Source organism: Saccoglossus kowalevskii, chromosome 8, assembly GCF_978046115.1.
Source record: "Saccoglossus kowalevskii chromosome 8, keSacKowa6.1, whole genome shotgun sequence".
Taxonomy (NCBI): domain Eukaryota; kingdom Metazoa; phylum Hemichordata; class Enteropneusta; family Harrimaniidae; genus Saccoglossus; species Saccoglossus kowalevskii.
The window spans coordinates 22,627,755-22,646,342 of record NC_140648.1 but is presented as its reverse complement, the minus strand read 5'-3'; the positions used below and the strand labels follow the sequence as shown (position 1 = coordinate 22,646,342).

The window sequence follows — 18,588 nt, the reverse complement described above, 5'->3', positions numbered from 1 at the left end:
CCAGTAGCTGCAGCATTACTGTTGAAATCACTAATGATAAGAAACGCAGAATTTGTGTCTATCAAATCTATAATAATCTACATTCTTGCCTTCAAATTTGAAAACTTGTTTTGCAATAAACAACTAATTGTGATCTTTCTTTACTGTGTGGTTTACCTTTCACCACAGAGATCTCAATATATTTGGACGTGTAATGGTTTGCTGAAAGTATCTCGTGTGTCCTTAGTGTATGTAGCTAAGCCGAGTTGATGATCTTGTTTGTCGCTGATGATTACGGATTACAGCATGACATTCGGGTAGACCATTATTACCATGTTGTGTAAGACGTGACTCAGCAAAGCTAACAACATCTGCAGAAATAAAGTGTTGATCATGTTGTATAAGTGTTTATGAGAGTGTTGAACATTGTTGAACACAACTCAGTTTTTATTACCAAGCACCTCATACACAGGTGTGTGGCAAAGACAAAGTAGAATCTTAGTACGAAGTCTGTTCATTTCTTCCTTAGGTTTGACTGTAATGTTAACTGATTCAAAGTAAAGTGTTGGAAGACCACCAGTTTCTGAATGAGATGTATACTTCCTATCATTATTCAGATGATTTAGTGTAAACAGTTTTACTCAATCTGTCATATCTCCAAATAACATTAGACACAGCTTCTACCAGGAACTTTTACTTGGTAGCTTAATCAAATACGGCCTTATAATTGTTCTAAAAATACACGGTGCTGTGGGTGTATGGGTAGTCAGGATCTTCAAGAGGAATAACGTAGTTTTGTAACGCATTTTTCGTTCTGTTCAATCAACTGGTAATTAATATAAATTATTCGAAAAACATGATGATGTTATAAAGATAGCCGTAATTATGTTGTATTATGATTTTAGCTTAACATCAATTCAATAACTTTCTATCACTTCACCCTTCGCTTTTAATCGTTTCTCCATATTATGTAATTAAAATCACTGATTAACCTTTTTACATAATGGCTGAATATCGGATATTGGTGGTTTTACACACAAATCCTAATATCATTTCAATATTCCTGTTTCAGGTGTCGGCGAGAACGCGTGTATGATATAAAGCCGCATATAAAAGCTGCGTGGCGATACTTCGCGAAACGCGAAATGGCAGCAACTTTAAAAGTACTAGGTATACTACAAATCCATCCTCGAATCCGGAACTAAAATTATGACTTCAAAAATAAGTTTATTCTCTACGATCTCGAACTACGATCGTTGTTTTCAAACGCAAATTACTTTAATCGTTTAATAAATCTGATATTGTAGCATCACTCATAAGATACCCTTTATGTCTTGGTAATATTAATTTGCAATGTTATTCACTTATCCCTTGTCAAAATATAATAATATAAGTAATTCTGTGGAAAGCCGGTTTCTAGAGTAAACTACACACTCTTGCGTAGCTAAATTTTCACTCGTAACATAGTTACTAATTAAAATTAAATTTTGCGCCTGCTTTGAAAAATAAAGAACGTAAATAATTGGTAATCTTCTTCGAGAAAATTTATTCGAGCATGATAAAAAAAATGAAATAAAATCGAAATTGGATTCGAAACTTAAAATAACAATGTTATATATTGCGTGGGATTCTTTGTATCCGGAAAAGCATAATGATGTAATAAAGATGGCGGTTGCGTTTAATGAGCCGTGTTGTTGTATGTTGCATAACACCTATTTCCAATTGGCAAATTGTACTGGGGGAAATGAGATGTTTGAAGTGAAATGAAGTCACATATTGTATTTGTATTTAAGTACTTGTATCAGTAATAAGTACAACGTATGCTGGCAAATGAATCCGTATTATAACCCATGGCCATAATGACTTCCTTTGATGTAAACAAAATGGGTAATTTGTAGTTAATATTTGTATTTGGCTAAGTATTAACATCGCCTGGCAGAACTGGATATAGATGAAGAAATATAAATACAGCAGAGGCTATAATTTTGATAGTTTACCGACAGTATGGATGGGCAACAATTCAGGTGGTTCGTACATTTGTTTTTAGTCGTGTCATGGGCATTTAGCGTAAGTAAATGTTAATTTGTCACACCATAATTTATTAAACTGTAATTCGTATTTACATTATTCAATCACACATACACTATGCAGAAAATGTATTTTATGTTATTTTGATTATGGCACAAAAAGATATGCAGTGGATGTCACAAGTGGCGCAGGTTGTGCTCACACTTCGAAACATTCAACATCAATTTATAATTACTATGGATTTAGTGTATAGTGTACATACACTTGTTTTTGTTTTGTTATTGTGGATTGTTCTGCCAATTGCTGTCAGTCATTTGTTTTTTGTTCTTGGACTTGAAAAATATCACTAATATTATGATTTATTTTTAAATATATGTATGTTATTTCCAATAAAATTCATGTATGTTATTTTACTTTCATTAGGGTGATACGCAAAGTGGTAAGAATCGTTTTTTGTATATTTGTATGATTGTATAGTACACAGTGAGTGTGCTTTAGAACTTGATATATAATAAATGTGAAATTATTTGATGTGACATTTCCTGTTGTATCTAGTCAAAAAATATCATCTGTGGTAATAACTTGTTTATGAAATTGATTTACTTTAAACTAACAATTTTGTTTCGCTCTTATCCTTCCGCTTTGAGAACAAGTTTTAAAATATATCTTTAATTTAATATTCCTTTCAAAATGAAGAGTGTAGGAATTGGACACAGTGGATGGATAACAAAAATGGTGGTCTTGTTAACCCTGCAATTGGTGAATTTGAATACCTTCCTGATCTTCGTAGTCTCTATGATTTCTGCGAAACCCCTAGCAGTATTGAGTGTCGTACAGTGCTTGTTTACACTATCGTACGAAACTGGACAGACCGTACACTGTGATTTACCCGATGGCTTGATATGCTTTCATGAAGACAATGTGTCCCCTTGTATGAACTACAAGATTCGATTGTGTTGCCCGTTGCCATTGGAAAATGGTAAGCAGGGTACACATTTTGCATTAATAGTTTGTAGTAGCATGGGATACCAGTTAAATTAATGACTTGCTTAATTCCATGTATTGTGGATTGTTTTATGATAAACTGATTCAATAGATTCATAGTATGAGGTACGATAGTATGACGTGACTTAGAACCGATTGTATTCAAAATATTAACCCCTAGATAAATAATTGCAATTTTAATTTGTATTACGTGAATTTGTAACAGTACTGATTTTATTTTCATTTATACTAGACGAACTATGTGTTGGTGACAATTTATATAAAATGGTTTGGCAAGGCTCCCTGAAGTGGCACGACGCAGATACACAATGCAATGACCTCTTCGCTCCGAGAGGCTTTGTTGCCGGTTTAGCTAATTTAGAATCTAACAGTGTACGAAACTCGGTGAGAAATTTCATAAAGAATGTTCCGGGATTGTCCGACCCAAAAGGGAAAGGCTACTGGATTGGGTGTCACGACGAGGAAAATGAAGGCATATACGTATGGTTGAATGGAGAGAAGGTTAATGTGCCTGACAGTGCCTGGTATTCCTATCCAAACAACAAATATACCGGTAATTGCGATGCAAAAGATGGGGACCAGGATTGTTGTCAACTGTGGTACGTTGATTCTAATTTCGATATTCTGCTTGCAATCTGTGTTTTATTCAAACATTTTCCATAAAGTGTTATTCAGCTAAACACTTCGTGACGTACGTGGCGTACTCTGTAATCTTACCAAGTCACTTTATTAGGACAAAACGAAACGCGTAACTTATGAGTATTGGTTCGTTTATTACTTCATGCATTATATTTTTATACATAGGAAACGACCAAAAAAAAACCCTACCTTCAAAATGGATGATGTGTGCTGTACAGATAAAAAGGCTTTCATTTGTGAAGTTCGTAAGCTTATCATAACATGATTAACTATTAGATCAAAATAGATTCAACTGTTTTTTCCCTATTTAACAGGCAAGACGGAAACAATTTTGAGAGTTTTTTTGTTGTTGCTCAGAACAATATGATGTGATATTATAGTAGATCGTGTCTCCCCATTTCGTCTATCTGATTATAAAATTTACATTTTATCTCCAGCTGGATACTGCGCAAGTCCATAGAAGACGACGTCACACCACCATGTGGTTTATAAAAAGTAACAATTATAGACGGCGATAAGTAATTATTTAGAATATCATTGATATGTAAATTAGCGCCACATTACATCATAATTAAAGTCATCATTCATCAAATGACGTATGACCCCCTGTGAATATTTATTTGTGTGCATGTGTGTATTTGCATATTTTTATTACCTTTTCGTTTATTTGTGTGCTTGAGAGAGAAGATATACATGTTCCCGCTGTTTTACCTTATAGAACGTCAAACCAGGATAAACAAAGGTCATAGCGTCGTAGAAATCGCGTCAAACCTGGCGCCAGATTCGACAATGGATTCTGGGGGTATTTCCACGCTTAATAATGTGCTGTATAAATTTGATGATGGTGAATTTCGATGAAGTAAAGAAATCTAAATGTAACATTTCCCTGTCAAAAATCGACCTTTCGACTTTGAGGTACGGAAAAAAAAAACTGGTTCAAAATTAAATTTTTCGATTTTTGCTGCAGACGCTCGGTTCGTTTCGAACACGCAATAAGCGAGATCACGCAGTTGAACGGAAAATTACCTATTTAGAGCGGATTTGTATCGATCCTTATGAGCAATCATATTATCGGTTGTTCTCAGTTTTCAGTTGTTTATCTTAGCGTTATTGTGCTGAGAGTTGATACGTCCACCACGTCAGTCTACAGCCATGGGTCCGAGCCAGGCGTCATTTTTGTTCCGGGTGTCATTGAAGTCACTGCTATCATTTCTAATGTCTTTTGTCTTAGCTGATAATTTCAAGTACACATGTAAGCTTTTCCCCTAAGCCTAATACCACGTGTTTGGAAAGCAGAGAAGACTACTTTGATTTACACTATTGGGTGAATATCCGGCACCTTGATTCTAACTAGCACTTCACTGACACAACGGATGTGCATCACCAAATTCACTACCAAATTAACACAAATACACATTTTCCCCAAACAAATACAATATATACACCACCCTATAGTAGTACAACTACTATGGAGTACAGCAACAATGTTTTTTTTCATTTCAAAACAATTCCTACGGTTATCTATAATTACTACAATGAACTGTATATATCATACTGTTGTTACTTTTCTTGTACAGTGTCGGTTGTGGTGATATATATCATCGCCAAAAGCTCCCCACCCCGTGACAATAAAGACTTACAAGATGAACACTCTACCAGAGATGTCTGTTATGAGACATGTATTTGAGACAAGCTCTTGTCTTGTCTATACAGTTGAATATCCCCAACATGCACCTCTCATACATACTTCGCATTATGTATTGTTTCATAGATACATAGAGTTAGAGAGGTCTGTGACAATAAGATAACTATTATAATTCAACATACTCCCACTGTGAAGATATTAAGTTTTGGAGAATTAGAAAGTGAAGTCAGTACATACGACTTTTAAACAGAAATGCACTTGATATCATAAACTAATTGAAACAATCTGTAATTCGAATTACTTAAAAAAACATATTGTTCTAGTACTTGTCGAGGACTTTTTCTCTGGTAACATTAGATAATTCTGTAATTGTAAAAGAGACTTCACATGAAACTGGGTTTATTTTGTTAACCCATGGAAAAAGAATATCAGTACTAGTATTACAGTTTAATCAGTATTTAATAACATTGAAATATTAATAGATTTTCCAAACATGGAAATAATCGTATCATCCGCATACATATTCAACTGGTGACAGGAGTCAGATTAAGATCATTCATAAATAGATTGAACTCCTGGGGAAAGAAAGTGTACTCTTGATATTTACCCGCTATGATCTTTCTTTCAAATACGATGAGACCCGTATGATTGATTCATTAGAGCATGGATAACATTCAAGCTTTTGTAATAACATGATATAGTCAATGATCAAATAATTAAACACCTCGAGAAAAGAAAAGATCGAGAAAAACACACACCACACATTTGCCTGAATATATGGCTTTAATCAGAGCAGCCTGGCAAGAAAACGATTTTAGAAAACCTAACTGTACATCATTAATAGAGTTGTTATTATTTAAGTATGCGCAGAACGAATCATGAACATATCTGTGCTAGCCAATTGTGTGCCAGAATTGGGTCAATGAATTTTAACATTCGATCTATCCCATGATTTGTAAATTGGTAGCTTTCACATGTCCGGATAAACACCTGAGGTAAATGCTGTGATTGAACAAAGTAGTTAAAGAAAAAGGGATTACATTTTCCGAAACCTCAGAAAAATTAGTCTTAATTGTATCTAAACCCATGGCTCTGTGATTAAAATGATTGTGTAGCTGTCTCGTAATAAATTCTTCGGTTAATATAGATATTTTAAAAGATGCTGCTGAGATCAGTCTAGTAACTCATATAAGCCCGTTATATATCATGCATGTCTTCGGACAATGCACTTTATTTAGCTGGAATCCTTAGAAATAAGATATACAGGATGCATCAATGTCATTGAATATGGAACAGGCAAGAAATTGAAAGACTATATACTCTAATTGACTTGGACACATTATTAAAATCAGAATTTATTGAAGCGCTAAAATTTTAATTATCCAATAGTACAAAAACAGGCAAAGTGTGGCCCAGCTATCAACGAATGTTGGAAGTTGCCCGATAAATCATCAAAACTGATCACAAAGAGTTCTGGCAAATGTATCGTCCAAGCTATATCTGAGTGTTTACCTATATTTGCTGCTGCTGGGAATGCTAATTTACTTAAATCTGCATATATTTATCTCCTGAGAAGTATTTTAGATGCAGAATGTCCTGCAATGTACATGAAATGTTTACATAGATTTCATTAGTTGCACTAATCAGTAATGAGTTGGTCTTGGCTCTGATTGGCCATTGAGTGAACTCTAATGTGGTCCTTGAAGAGTAAAGTTGGTTTTAAATAACTAGAGGAATTGGCATGACTGAAGAGCTGTTGATAATGTCTCCTCCCATATCCTCGAACTACAACTTTGCCTTGAAGAACTTCAATAATACGGTGTATATATCAAGTGAACAAAAAAATGAGGCAACTGATTCACAAATGAAAAGGAACAGACAGGCTAAGTTAGTAAAACTTGCAAACAGGCTTGAAGAACGTTTCTCTGGATAGACAACTTTAAGAAATATTATCACGGATATAAATATAAATGTTCAAAATCCTTTCATTGTAAAAGATACAGTTAAATAAATGTGACAGAAAGAAAGAACCCCATACAGATCAATTGCTGATACATATGCATCCTTCTCATTTAATCTATATCTGACGGATGCGATAAGGACAATACACATCAGCGCAGAAAAAGTTACAAATAAAGTCAATATATCAGATGTCAGATTTCCAACCAAATTTGTTAGACAAGTGATGATTTTCTCTCAAATGATATGAACAGAACTGCCATCTACCTGATTGCAAACCGCATACAACAGAAAAGCAAAATTATCATCGATGAGCCATTACAATTAATTTTATCAAACAATTCAACAACCTATATTGGAAAAAAACACATGCTTGTTACTAGTATTACTGTATCATGGAGCAAAGGACTGCAAGGATCGTTGTTTTCGTTCTGCCAAAATCAAAGGGAAATCAAATGTGTATTAAGATTTTGAGTGACTCTACATCTATAAGCTCGACAAAAGTATGTCCTCTAACAATTGACCAAGGGCAATTCTGTCTTGTCTGCATGTTCAAAGATCACTATAGACGAATCAAGGTACTATTGAAACCACTGGCCACAAGGCAATGCTATGCTTGTTTAAGGGGACTCAAGGTAGTGTCCATAGTGTCGCTAGTGTCATTATGCAAACATGAGAGGAAGCCGCAAATCATCCATCTCGATAGACCTATTCACAAGTAATGCAGTGAATATGGCATGACAACAGCATGGATCCCAATGAGTGGGACTGGAACGTATATGGCGACATACTTGACACAATTTCTGCGCAAGTTACACTGCTCGAGATAATCCGATGTAAGTGTTCAACAGAATGCGGTACAATGAAATGTAGCTGCAACAAAAGCTTGTGAAAATTGTCAATATAGCAACTGTGACAATATATCCGTCAGTTTCAGATAACGATGAAATAACCGACTAAGTAGCTGTGTAATTATGAAACATGACATCATGACATCATCCATAATGACGTAATTTACCACATAATGACAGTCACCTTCACAAATTTCACCTTTACCAACATTAGATTAAATATAATGTTCAAATGTAGAGTGATGAGAAATTGTAGAATTCAACAGATATGACTAAATTGTGTTCATTTTATACTGATGGTCTAATTTAGCATATGTAAGGTTTCATAATTTTGGTAACATTTTGATAATTTATCATACTTTTCTTTTCGGATTTTTTAATCGCCAACTGCAACTCCTGACGTGAATACGTGCTGGCTAAACCTCTCTATTGTTGTAATTGCACTTATTCTATACTAAACTGTACATCTGTTTAGGAGTATGTATCTAGATTCCTACTAAATTTCACCACGTAAAAAATAAACAATATTCTGGCAATTTAATTTATGCATAGCATATACATCACATTGTTGAAATACAGCTATAGCTAATTCACGTTTATGAAATAAATCGTTCAATTGTCTGTAACATGACTTGTCAGTCACCCAATCAATCTTTGAAATATCTAATATGACTATAAATATTTATTTTAATTTGAACAGCTGCGTTACTGGTCACTGACTCATTTGCAGAATTAAATCGCCACAGTCTGACAAAGTTCAACATAATTGGAGGATTAGACTCATAATAACCGTATATTATTCACTTATATTTCGTTTCGGAAATTCAAGTGAATCAAAGTGAATTCTGGTGAAAATTGATCGATTACACACTATTGTTGTAGCTGAACGTGTTCTTGTAATTACTAACTAAAGTATTCATGTTTTAGAGAAGAAATAATCTAATAGTACGATTGACGTAGAACCGTGTCACTACGAGTCGACGACAAGCAGTAATTCTTCTTTTACATCACTAGCATTTTCCTCAGCTGATTAGAATACACGTCTATTATTATTATCTCATGAACAAGCCAAGTTGTCGATTTCTTCAATGATTTTTTAGTTTGTTTTCATTGGCGTTACGTGCATTTTTCAAACCAGTCTGAGTAAATAAATGCTGTACATTTCGTATGGTAAATAAATGCTGTACGTTTCGTATGGTGACATAGTATTACAAACTTGATATATATTGCCGTATAAAAAAAAACATTCTGTTTTATTCATCTGTGATTTTCGTCTGTTTTGACGGGTATGACATAGAACGACCAGGCTACGTATACAGCCGTAGTTTCTGTTCAAGGAGAAATAACTTGGCTCGTTCATGTGATAATTTAGAATACTCCTTGAAAAGCATTTATCCCAACATAATGAAACTGTCTATGAACTGAAATAAAGTCGAAATTGGATTCGAAACTTAAAATAATAATATTACATATTGCGTGGAACCTGTTTTATGAGAAAACCCCTAATGATATAATAATAATGGCGGTTTCGTTTAATTCGGCGTTTTTGTTGTAAATTGCATAACACACACTTTCAATCACCAAATGTATACTATAGTTGTTTAAATTGAAATAAAACTCCTGATTGTATATTGTATCGAAATATTTGTATGAGTAATAACTACAAAGTGTGCTGGCAAATGAATCCGTTTTAATATACGCGGCCATGATGACTTCCTTTGATGTCAACAGAATGGGTAATTTGTAGTTAACATTGCCTGGCAGAACTCGATATCCATGAATAAATATAAATACAGCAACTTACTATAATTTTGATAGTTTACCGACAGTATGGATGGGCAACAATTCAGGTGGTTCGTACATTTGTTTTTAGTCTTGTCATGGGCATTTAGCGTAAGTAAATTTGTCTGACAATAATTTTGCGATCTATAATTTATCTTTACATTGATACAATACCTATACAAAATATATGTTTTATTATATAATATAGTGATCTGTAATTTGTATTTACAGTATTATATAATTGCATTTAAAATATACAGAAATTGCTTGTTATATAATTTTTATATATTACTATTTATTTCCTTTAGGTTAATACGCAAACAGGTAAGACACGACTTACTGTGTTTATTTTAATTATAGTTATTTATTTATTGTATATTCGGCTATACGTAAGTTGAAAAATAATATTTCTGATATTAACCGACAATTCTATTTCGTTTTTATCTTTTCGCGCCATGTTTTAAAATAATACTTCATAAAGTAACATTGATTTCAAAATACAGAGTGTGGGAATTGGACGCAGTGGATGGATGACGAAAATGGTGGTCTTGTTGACCCTCAACTTGGTGAATTTGAATACCTCCCTGATCTTCGTAGCCTCTATGATTTCTGCGAAACCCCTAGCAGTATTGAGTGCCGTACAGTGCTTGAACCGTATACACTATCGTACGAAACTGGACAGACCATACACTGCGATTTACCTGATGGATTGATATGCTTTCATGAAGACAATGTTTCCCCTTGTATGAACTACAAGATTCGATTGTGTTGCCCGTTGCCATTGGAAAACGGTAAGAATGGCTTCCGTTTTGTATTTTGTTTAACACTTTGTAGTAGCATGAAATACCGGGAAGTTTCAAACTAACTAATAACGACTTGCTTGATTTTATCTATTGTCGATTGTTTTATGATAACATGATTCATTAGATTCACAATTCAGAGTATACTTTAGCCACGAATCGACTGTAAAACTGCGTTCAAAATGATAACCATTAGATTTAGTAGGGCAGTTATAATTTGTTGCAAATATTTATGATTTTATTTATATTTATACTAGACGAACTATGTGTTGGTGATAATTTATATAAAATGGTTTGGCAAGGCTCCCTGACGTGGTACGATGCAGACATACAATGCAAGAACCTCTTCGCTCCAAAAGGCTTCGTTGCCGGTTTAGCTAATTTAGAATCTAATGAGGTACGAAACTCTGTGAGAAGGTTCATAAAGAATGTTCCAGGTTTCTCCGACCCAAAAGGGAAAGGCTACTGGATTGGGTGTCACGACGAGGAAAACGAAGGCATATTCGTATGGTTGAATGGAGAGAAGGTTAATGTGCCAGACAGTGCCTGGTATTCCTATCCAAACAACAAATATACCGGTAATTGCGATGCAAAAGATGGGGACCAGGATTGTTGTCAACTGTGGTGCGTTGATTCCAATTAGTATATTATGCTTGCAAACTTCCTTTTTTTCAAACATTTTCTGAAAAGTCATTCTTCAGGTAATCTCTCCCGTCCTGCAATTACAAATAAATGGGTGTACTCTGTGAGCTTCTTCGTATTGATCCGTCAATTGTCATAATGTTTTTTATAGGGAAAGACCAAAAAACGATCCTTCCTTCAAAATGGATGATTCCTGCTGTACAGACAACAAGGCTTTCATCTGTGAAGTTCGTAAGTTCACTATAATATAATTGAATATCGAAAACGAAATGAACACTTAGAAACAATTATTTTCTCTATTGAAGAGTCAATACGGATAACTGTACTCAGGGTATTTTGGAGCGTTTTTAATTAGTGTTCTTTGATATTGTATGTGAAATATTATTTATTGTAAAATATAAACGTAAACGTGGCATTTTACATTATCCAGACTTTGTGTTGCATCACTGATGTATTAATATCGTTACCTGTTGCGTTTCGTCGGCCCAAAGATGCATAACATGTAATTACGTTAAGAAGCATGCAACATATTCAGTGATATGGGAGACAAAAGACAAAATACGTGGTACTACTACAGAGTACATTTATTACTATTACTCGAAATACTCTGATTATAAAATTTACATTTTATCTCCAGCTGGATATTGCGCACGTCCATAGAAGACGATGTCACAATGGTATATGTGGTTTATAAGACGTGACAATTATACACAATGATAAGTAATCATTTACAATATAAATGATATGTAAATTACCGACACATTCTCAATTAAATTCATCATTCACCAATCAATCAAATGAAGTATTTTTGTTTAATATCTACTGTTTAACACTTTGAACGCAAATCCCAATTAGTGTCACCAAAAAATAATTGATAATGAACATTGAATAGAGTTTGTAGCTAATTTGAAACCGTGTCAGTATCATTTAATATTAACAAAGACATTATAGATTATTTTGGCAGAAAATGCAGCATTTAAAGTATTGCTTGTTACCTCGGTTAGTCTCATTCCCGGGGAATATTTTTATCACTTATTTGAATACGTGTGTGCATTGGCATATGTGTATCATTTGTTCGATTTCATGTGTGTGTGGGGGTGTGAGATGGAATATCTATTTTGCTGCGATTATCCAAATTTGTTGGCTGTTTCTTTGCAATTTGTCGCGTCGATGTGAATCTTTCATCGGATCAATCGTGCCCTGAATTCTAATTATTTATCACGCGGCCATTGAGATATTACGTGCAGATAACAGGAACAGTTAATACACTCCCTAATGATAGCGTACATGTAAGTATCATGCTTTCTACACTGTCTTGTTTTCATGGACATCTTCCATTTCTGGGGGAAAAACTACGCTTGCTAAGAACATGACTGTTTCTTCGAAGGCTTGATCGTAAATAATAACTTATACACTTCATATACAAACACTACAAACACATTAAGCGCATATTAATCAAGCAAAACGGGATTCTAACTCGAGACTTCAGCAAATAATAAGCAAGTAAGCAGACACATATCGCATTGCTCCGTACTCAACGTTACTTTTATACTTAACAATTTAATATAACATGAAAAAGAAATTAGATCGATACACACTGGTGCGAAGTAACCATATAAACGCATATATACAATGATGCTATCTTTCGATAATGGGCGATTAAACATTCAATCATAAACACAACAGGAAATGCTAGAATTGGTTTGTATTTATGACTTAGTTTGTGTTCAGTTATATTGGCATAGCAACATCGGGGAGAGTTAACAAATGAATCGAGAACTCGAGAACTGTTAATGTTCAAGTACACTGCAAAACACGCGACTCCACTTCACAAAATAAATTAGAATATTAATTGCCTGTAATCACATATGAAATGGCATATCGGGTCAGGCGTTGTCCATAAAATCGTCGTACGTTGACTCACGGAGTCTTTCATATCCTGAAACATGCTACTGTTAGTACTGCTCCTGTGCATTTTCTCTTTCACATCTTTGCAAAAGGTAAGATGTCACAAAATACATTTATTCTCTTCGATTACTGCGAGTATATAACTTATAATATTAATTAAGATGTATTTTCGATTTGCTAATATATTGCATAACCGATAATGTCAATGCATAAACATATTCTTTTTTATTTCTATTACTTCAGACAAATGCGGCAGAAGAAGGTGTAGTACTTATTATTTTTTTTTATCATCTTTATTTATTTATTCAATATATATTATATAGTCATAATTGTTTTGCTATTTACAGCAACAGTATGCAGTATCATTCATTATAATCGCAAAGTTGTTTAGTTTACAAGTGTTGCACCACGAGTAAATCAGACCCATTTAAAGCAAGGTTATTCTTAAATTGCGAGTGCAAATTTTCTCTCATATTTTCATCACGATTGATTTATCAGCACTGGTCATTATCAGACCATCGATGTTCCTTTCACAAATAAAACACACGCTCATAGTGGCCACGCAGAAACAACAACCGTTGCAGTGTAACTAATCGCACGTTAACACTAGTTAACGGACGTTGTCCAGGTGCAACGTTCACCAGTCTTCGGATTTCGATCTGTTAGTGGCGTTTGGCTTTGAATTAAATGTTTGTTGATATTTGAACCGTAATAAATCAGTAGCATCGATGTTGAAGTGTTACAGTTGTCGCAATGCGCCGCGTTCGAGATGAACACCATGAGCCGTGAACAACGCTTTGACAACTCCAACACGAAAATCCTACACTATACAGTGACTGTGGCGCTTTATAATATCTGGTGCGTGTGTATCAGTGTTTCATATGTATTTGTTTTGACGATAGTTAACGCATTTTTTGTTCCACCAGCCTGTGATGTATGGACCGAATGGATGGACGACGAGAATGGCGGTCTGGTTGACTTTGAAGCAGTAGGTGAATTTGAATTGATAGAAGATCTTCGTCTAAATTATCAAATTTGTGACTCGCCCTCTGAGATGGAGTGTCGTGCCGCGGTAGAGCCGTACACTCCGTGGGACCAGACATTACAAACTCTACAGTGTCATTTATCGTTTGGTTTGATATGTTTCCATGATGACAACCATTAATTTATGTCAGAACTACGAAGTACGCGTGTTTTGTCCATGTTCTGTCCAGAATGTGACATATAATGATTCTGCTGAAGGTACGACTTCTAATTTGACGGCATGTAGAGAAACTTTTCAAAATTGTATTTCGTGTGTGTACATCAGTGGCAATGAAACTACGCTAGATTACGAAATCCGATGTTTGGATATGAATCGTAATAAGACCCCATTATATTGCGTATATTTTTAGCTACACAGTGAACTAATTTTAGTACAGAGATTCGATTAAAATGACGACTGTATGTTTCTGTACACATATTGGCAGGGTAGCTAGTATCCATTTTCATTGATAAAAATCGTCCAAGTGGTCTCGGCGTTTATCGGCTAGGGTGTAACTTACATAAATGCGTATCTTTATGTATATCTTCATGGATAGTGTGATAACCTATCACATCATGAAGCATGTTGTTGTACTGTAGATAAATGTACTGGGAAGTTGTATGCCGTTTGAAAATTGTCAAAATATTTTTATATTAAAGTGTTGATATTGTTAAACAATTAGGCAATAATTAAGTATTCACATTGAAATGAGAATTTAAGTTCACCACTAGTTAAAATCTTTACTCAACATACATATCTTGTTGCAGCTGCGGTTGTGAAATTTATTAATGGGAATTGCTATTGTGCTACTCTGAACTACTTTTGATATTCTTTTTTTTTTTCGGACGAACTTTGTATTGGAGACGATTTGTTCAAGGTATTTCTCAGCCCAATCATGATGTGGAAATCAGCTGATGACTACTGCAGAGATCAGTATAGTATTGATGGGTTTGATTCGTCGCTGGCTGTTTAGAGAAGCAAGAAGTACGCAATACACTGCGGACGTTTTTGATGTCATCGACAGTGTACAGTCATCCACCTAAACACGGTTATTGGATTGGTTGCAACGATCGGGACATAGAAGGTACCTTTACGTGGACCACCGGGGAAGCTATGAAAACGCAAGATATGGTATGGTCCCCAAACAATCCCAACAACAAGGTCAATCTCTGGTGCGCGGATGAAGATCATGACCAAGATTGCTGTCAACTCTGGTAAATATTTCTTAGTTATTACGTTTTCATATAAGACATTGATTTGTATTATCTTGTGTCTAATACTCGGATGAAACTTGTGTTAGAGTATCAAGATAATGTCCAATGCTCGTGTTCACACAGAAACTTAACAAACTTATCAATATTACTGCAAATCGTTATATAATTAGTATCTAGGTTGTGAACAGTTGTCACTTATGATATTATTTATTTATAATCATGCTATAATATTTGCTCCAAGTCAGCGGTTATTTAATTGCCAATCAATTTCTCCGCTTGATTGAAAGTACAGCCTGTGATAATAAGATCTGTCTAATCATTTATGAGAAAGTGCACATGTATGGTTGACGCATAAATATATTACCATGGTAGCCAAGCAAAATAAATGTGTCAGTTTCCAAGAATTCCCAAATCATTCTCGCATGGACCAGACTTTCCAATCTTCGCTGTATTTCGCATTTAATTTAGGTATTTTTTTCTAAGTCAATAATGACTAGACAAAAGGTTTACAGATATATTTTATTCGCACTTGCTGTTTATAACCTTTAAATATAATTACAACTCTTCATTTTTTAGGAGGAAAATGTGCCAACTGATCCAGTGTTATGTGTATAAGTTATACTCTTATACTGCTCTGCTGTCTGGAATATAAGGTCGGCATCTATAATTGGCCTCATTATCTATAATAGAAGTAGATACATTATTTGCATTTGATGAGTTTATGATGCGTGTCACTGAAGTTTGTTTGTAGACCTACTATTTGACATGCGTTTCCATGTGGAAACGACGACTACGTTGCTATGATTTGCATAAATTGAATCACCTGGGCTACTGAAATGTCCGAGTGATAAAACGAGTCGCTTACCTACCAGCCGTAGTTTCGCGGCTCCAGTGTCATTTATGAACATCTCCCCTAGCCGAGCAGTACGAATCAGTAAATGTCAAAACGTTTAACATACGCTTAGTGAAGAAAGTAAACAAGAAATATAGAATGGGAAAAATATGTTTAGTGAACTGTGGAGTCTTGAAAAACTTCAGATTCAATGATGAAGTGGAGTCCGTAAATGCGACTTCAGACGAAAACGCACTTTTGCTGATATCTGATGAACCAATCCTAAACATTCATATTTACTATAATTACAAACAATATATATTGTCAAATCACCAAACAGGGCATTAGAATGTGCATTATGCACTTTACCACACGGAACTGCCATGATTAATAGGAGGACAAGAAAACAAATCACGGCACCGTGGAATGTAGAGTCGTACTCCTAGTTTCTGAGGAAGTTGGTTATAAATTGCGCGTCAGTGCTATTCACAAACCGAAGATAAGTGAATAAAACATTCCATGACGTCACGAGTACCAAACAGCTCTATGAAGTGATATTTTATGAGCAAACTTCTGTAAATTGTGAACCACGCGTATGAATTGAATGATAATTTTAGTTAGTTACGCGTGGCATCTAGGCGCGTTAGGTTTTGGTAATCGGCAGACATTGTATCCTTTTCAGCGATATGTTATTATAGTTGTACCAACCGAGTATTTTTAGTTATCAAGTTCGAAATCTTCGTATTACGGCGATTAAAACGGCACTGTTGCACGATTTGGTCTCATATAATATAGTTTGACGTCACAAAGTTAGGAACATTTTGTCACTGTGACTGTACGCATGAAGGTTGTATGACAACTCTAGGTTTATATACAGCCTGATAACTACGGATTGTGTTGAAATAAGTGTATTTTCGTTTCGTTTTGTTGAAGTCGGTTGATGTTAAAACAATTTCATTGTTTACGTACTGTGAAAAAAGCAAGTTATAAATATACAATCCCAGGATGACGTAGGCAAACATGTTAATGTGTTGTCTGAACTATTTAATATTGTCACTAATTATTATCACGCGTTAAAAATGCGAACAGAGCTTGTTTTTATATTCATTTGTTTACACAACATTTCATGGTCATGTTTATACAACATTTCATGGACATATTTTGTGTAATTGGCGTGGTCTAACTCGGGATCGGGAACGTCACTTAAACTTTACAGTCAAATAAGATGCACACAACGAAATACGTTTCAACTCTCGTCTTAGTCGGTCAGTCGAGCACTCTATAAGACACAGCGCCCTGGGGAAAAGTCCCCAAGACTATCGCAAGGCTGACCCAAGACTCGCCCAAGACTGCGTCAAGACTCTCCAGGACTGCGTCTGTCCTGGTGTACTCGCCAAGACCAACTAAAAACAACTTTATTCACTTTCAAAACCTTAACCAATTACAAAGAAGTATTAAGACTCTAAGGCGTGGCCTTCAATCATACAGCCAATCACACTAAGTACTGAACACGTCATATCTTTTGATTAATCGTTCACTACATTAATAACTGCGAATACCAACTGTAAGTTTGATATATGTCTCGACACGCAATTCGTGTTTATTGTACACATTTTTTAATCATATGATAATAATCATATATTACAAATTACTTACTCAATGAGGGGAATGCACGTTGATAAAATGGATACACGTTGTCATGTATATCATATCACGTCCCCAAAAAATGACGATTAGGATACCACTGATGTTTGAATGGCTATGCTGGTTAATCGTATTGCAACAGTTAAGTATACTTAAATCAAGCGAAATTTTCCTTTGAATTCCATATACAAACTTCGTTGTATTGAAAGATTATCTCCAAGGGAAGATAACTAATGATTTATTTTTTTCGACTTTATAAATTTGCTAACTATATATACTGTTATAATTTTTGTTTTGAAAAACAATTGCAATTGCAACTAAGTGTCAAAGCTAATTTAAAAAAAATATGTTTGATCTTCAAAAAAAGTAATTTATTATTTTTCATATAGTATCAATTTATTACACATTAATACATCCAAGGTTTATATTGCATGAACTCAATAATCAAATATCCGATGGCATTGTCAAAATTCACTCGTAAAACTACTCGTGAATAAATATATTGCTATATAAAGGGCAATCAATAGTTTCTGCAAGTGAACATTCACAGCCAAGAAGATGAAAAACCCCGCGGCAGAGATATTACAATACTGCAAATCAGTCCAAGCATTTTTGTTTGCATTTCCACTTGCTCCA

General features: G+C 34.7%; 1 protein-coding gene across 2 annotated transcripts; it reads left to right on the top strand.

Moving 5' to 3' along the window:
- Positions 1-9,934: 9,934 nt before the first annotated feature.
- On the top strand, positions 9,935-12,128 carry LOC144361156 (salivary C-type lectin 2-like). Of its 2 annotated transcripts, none has more exons than XM_085502356.1 (6): positions 9,935-9,999; positions 10,197-10,212; positions 10,392-10,454; positions 10,946-11,312; positions 11,482-11,561; positions 11,968-12,128. In XM_085502356.1, exons 1-6 carry the CDS (start codon positions 9,937-9,939, stop codon positions 11,988-11,990), a joined length of 612 nt encoding a protein of 203 aa, XP_085358482.1. In that variant the 5' UTR covers positions 9,935-9,936; the 3' UTR covers positions 11,991-12,128. The 2 variants fall into 2 exon arrangements, with proteins under 2 accessions (XP_085358482.1, XP_085358481.1); XM_085502355.1 differs by having other exon boundaries at positions 10,392-10,679.
- The last annotated feature ends 6,460 nt before the right edge of the window (positions 12,129-18,588 follow it).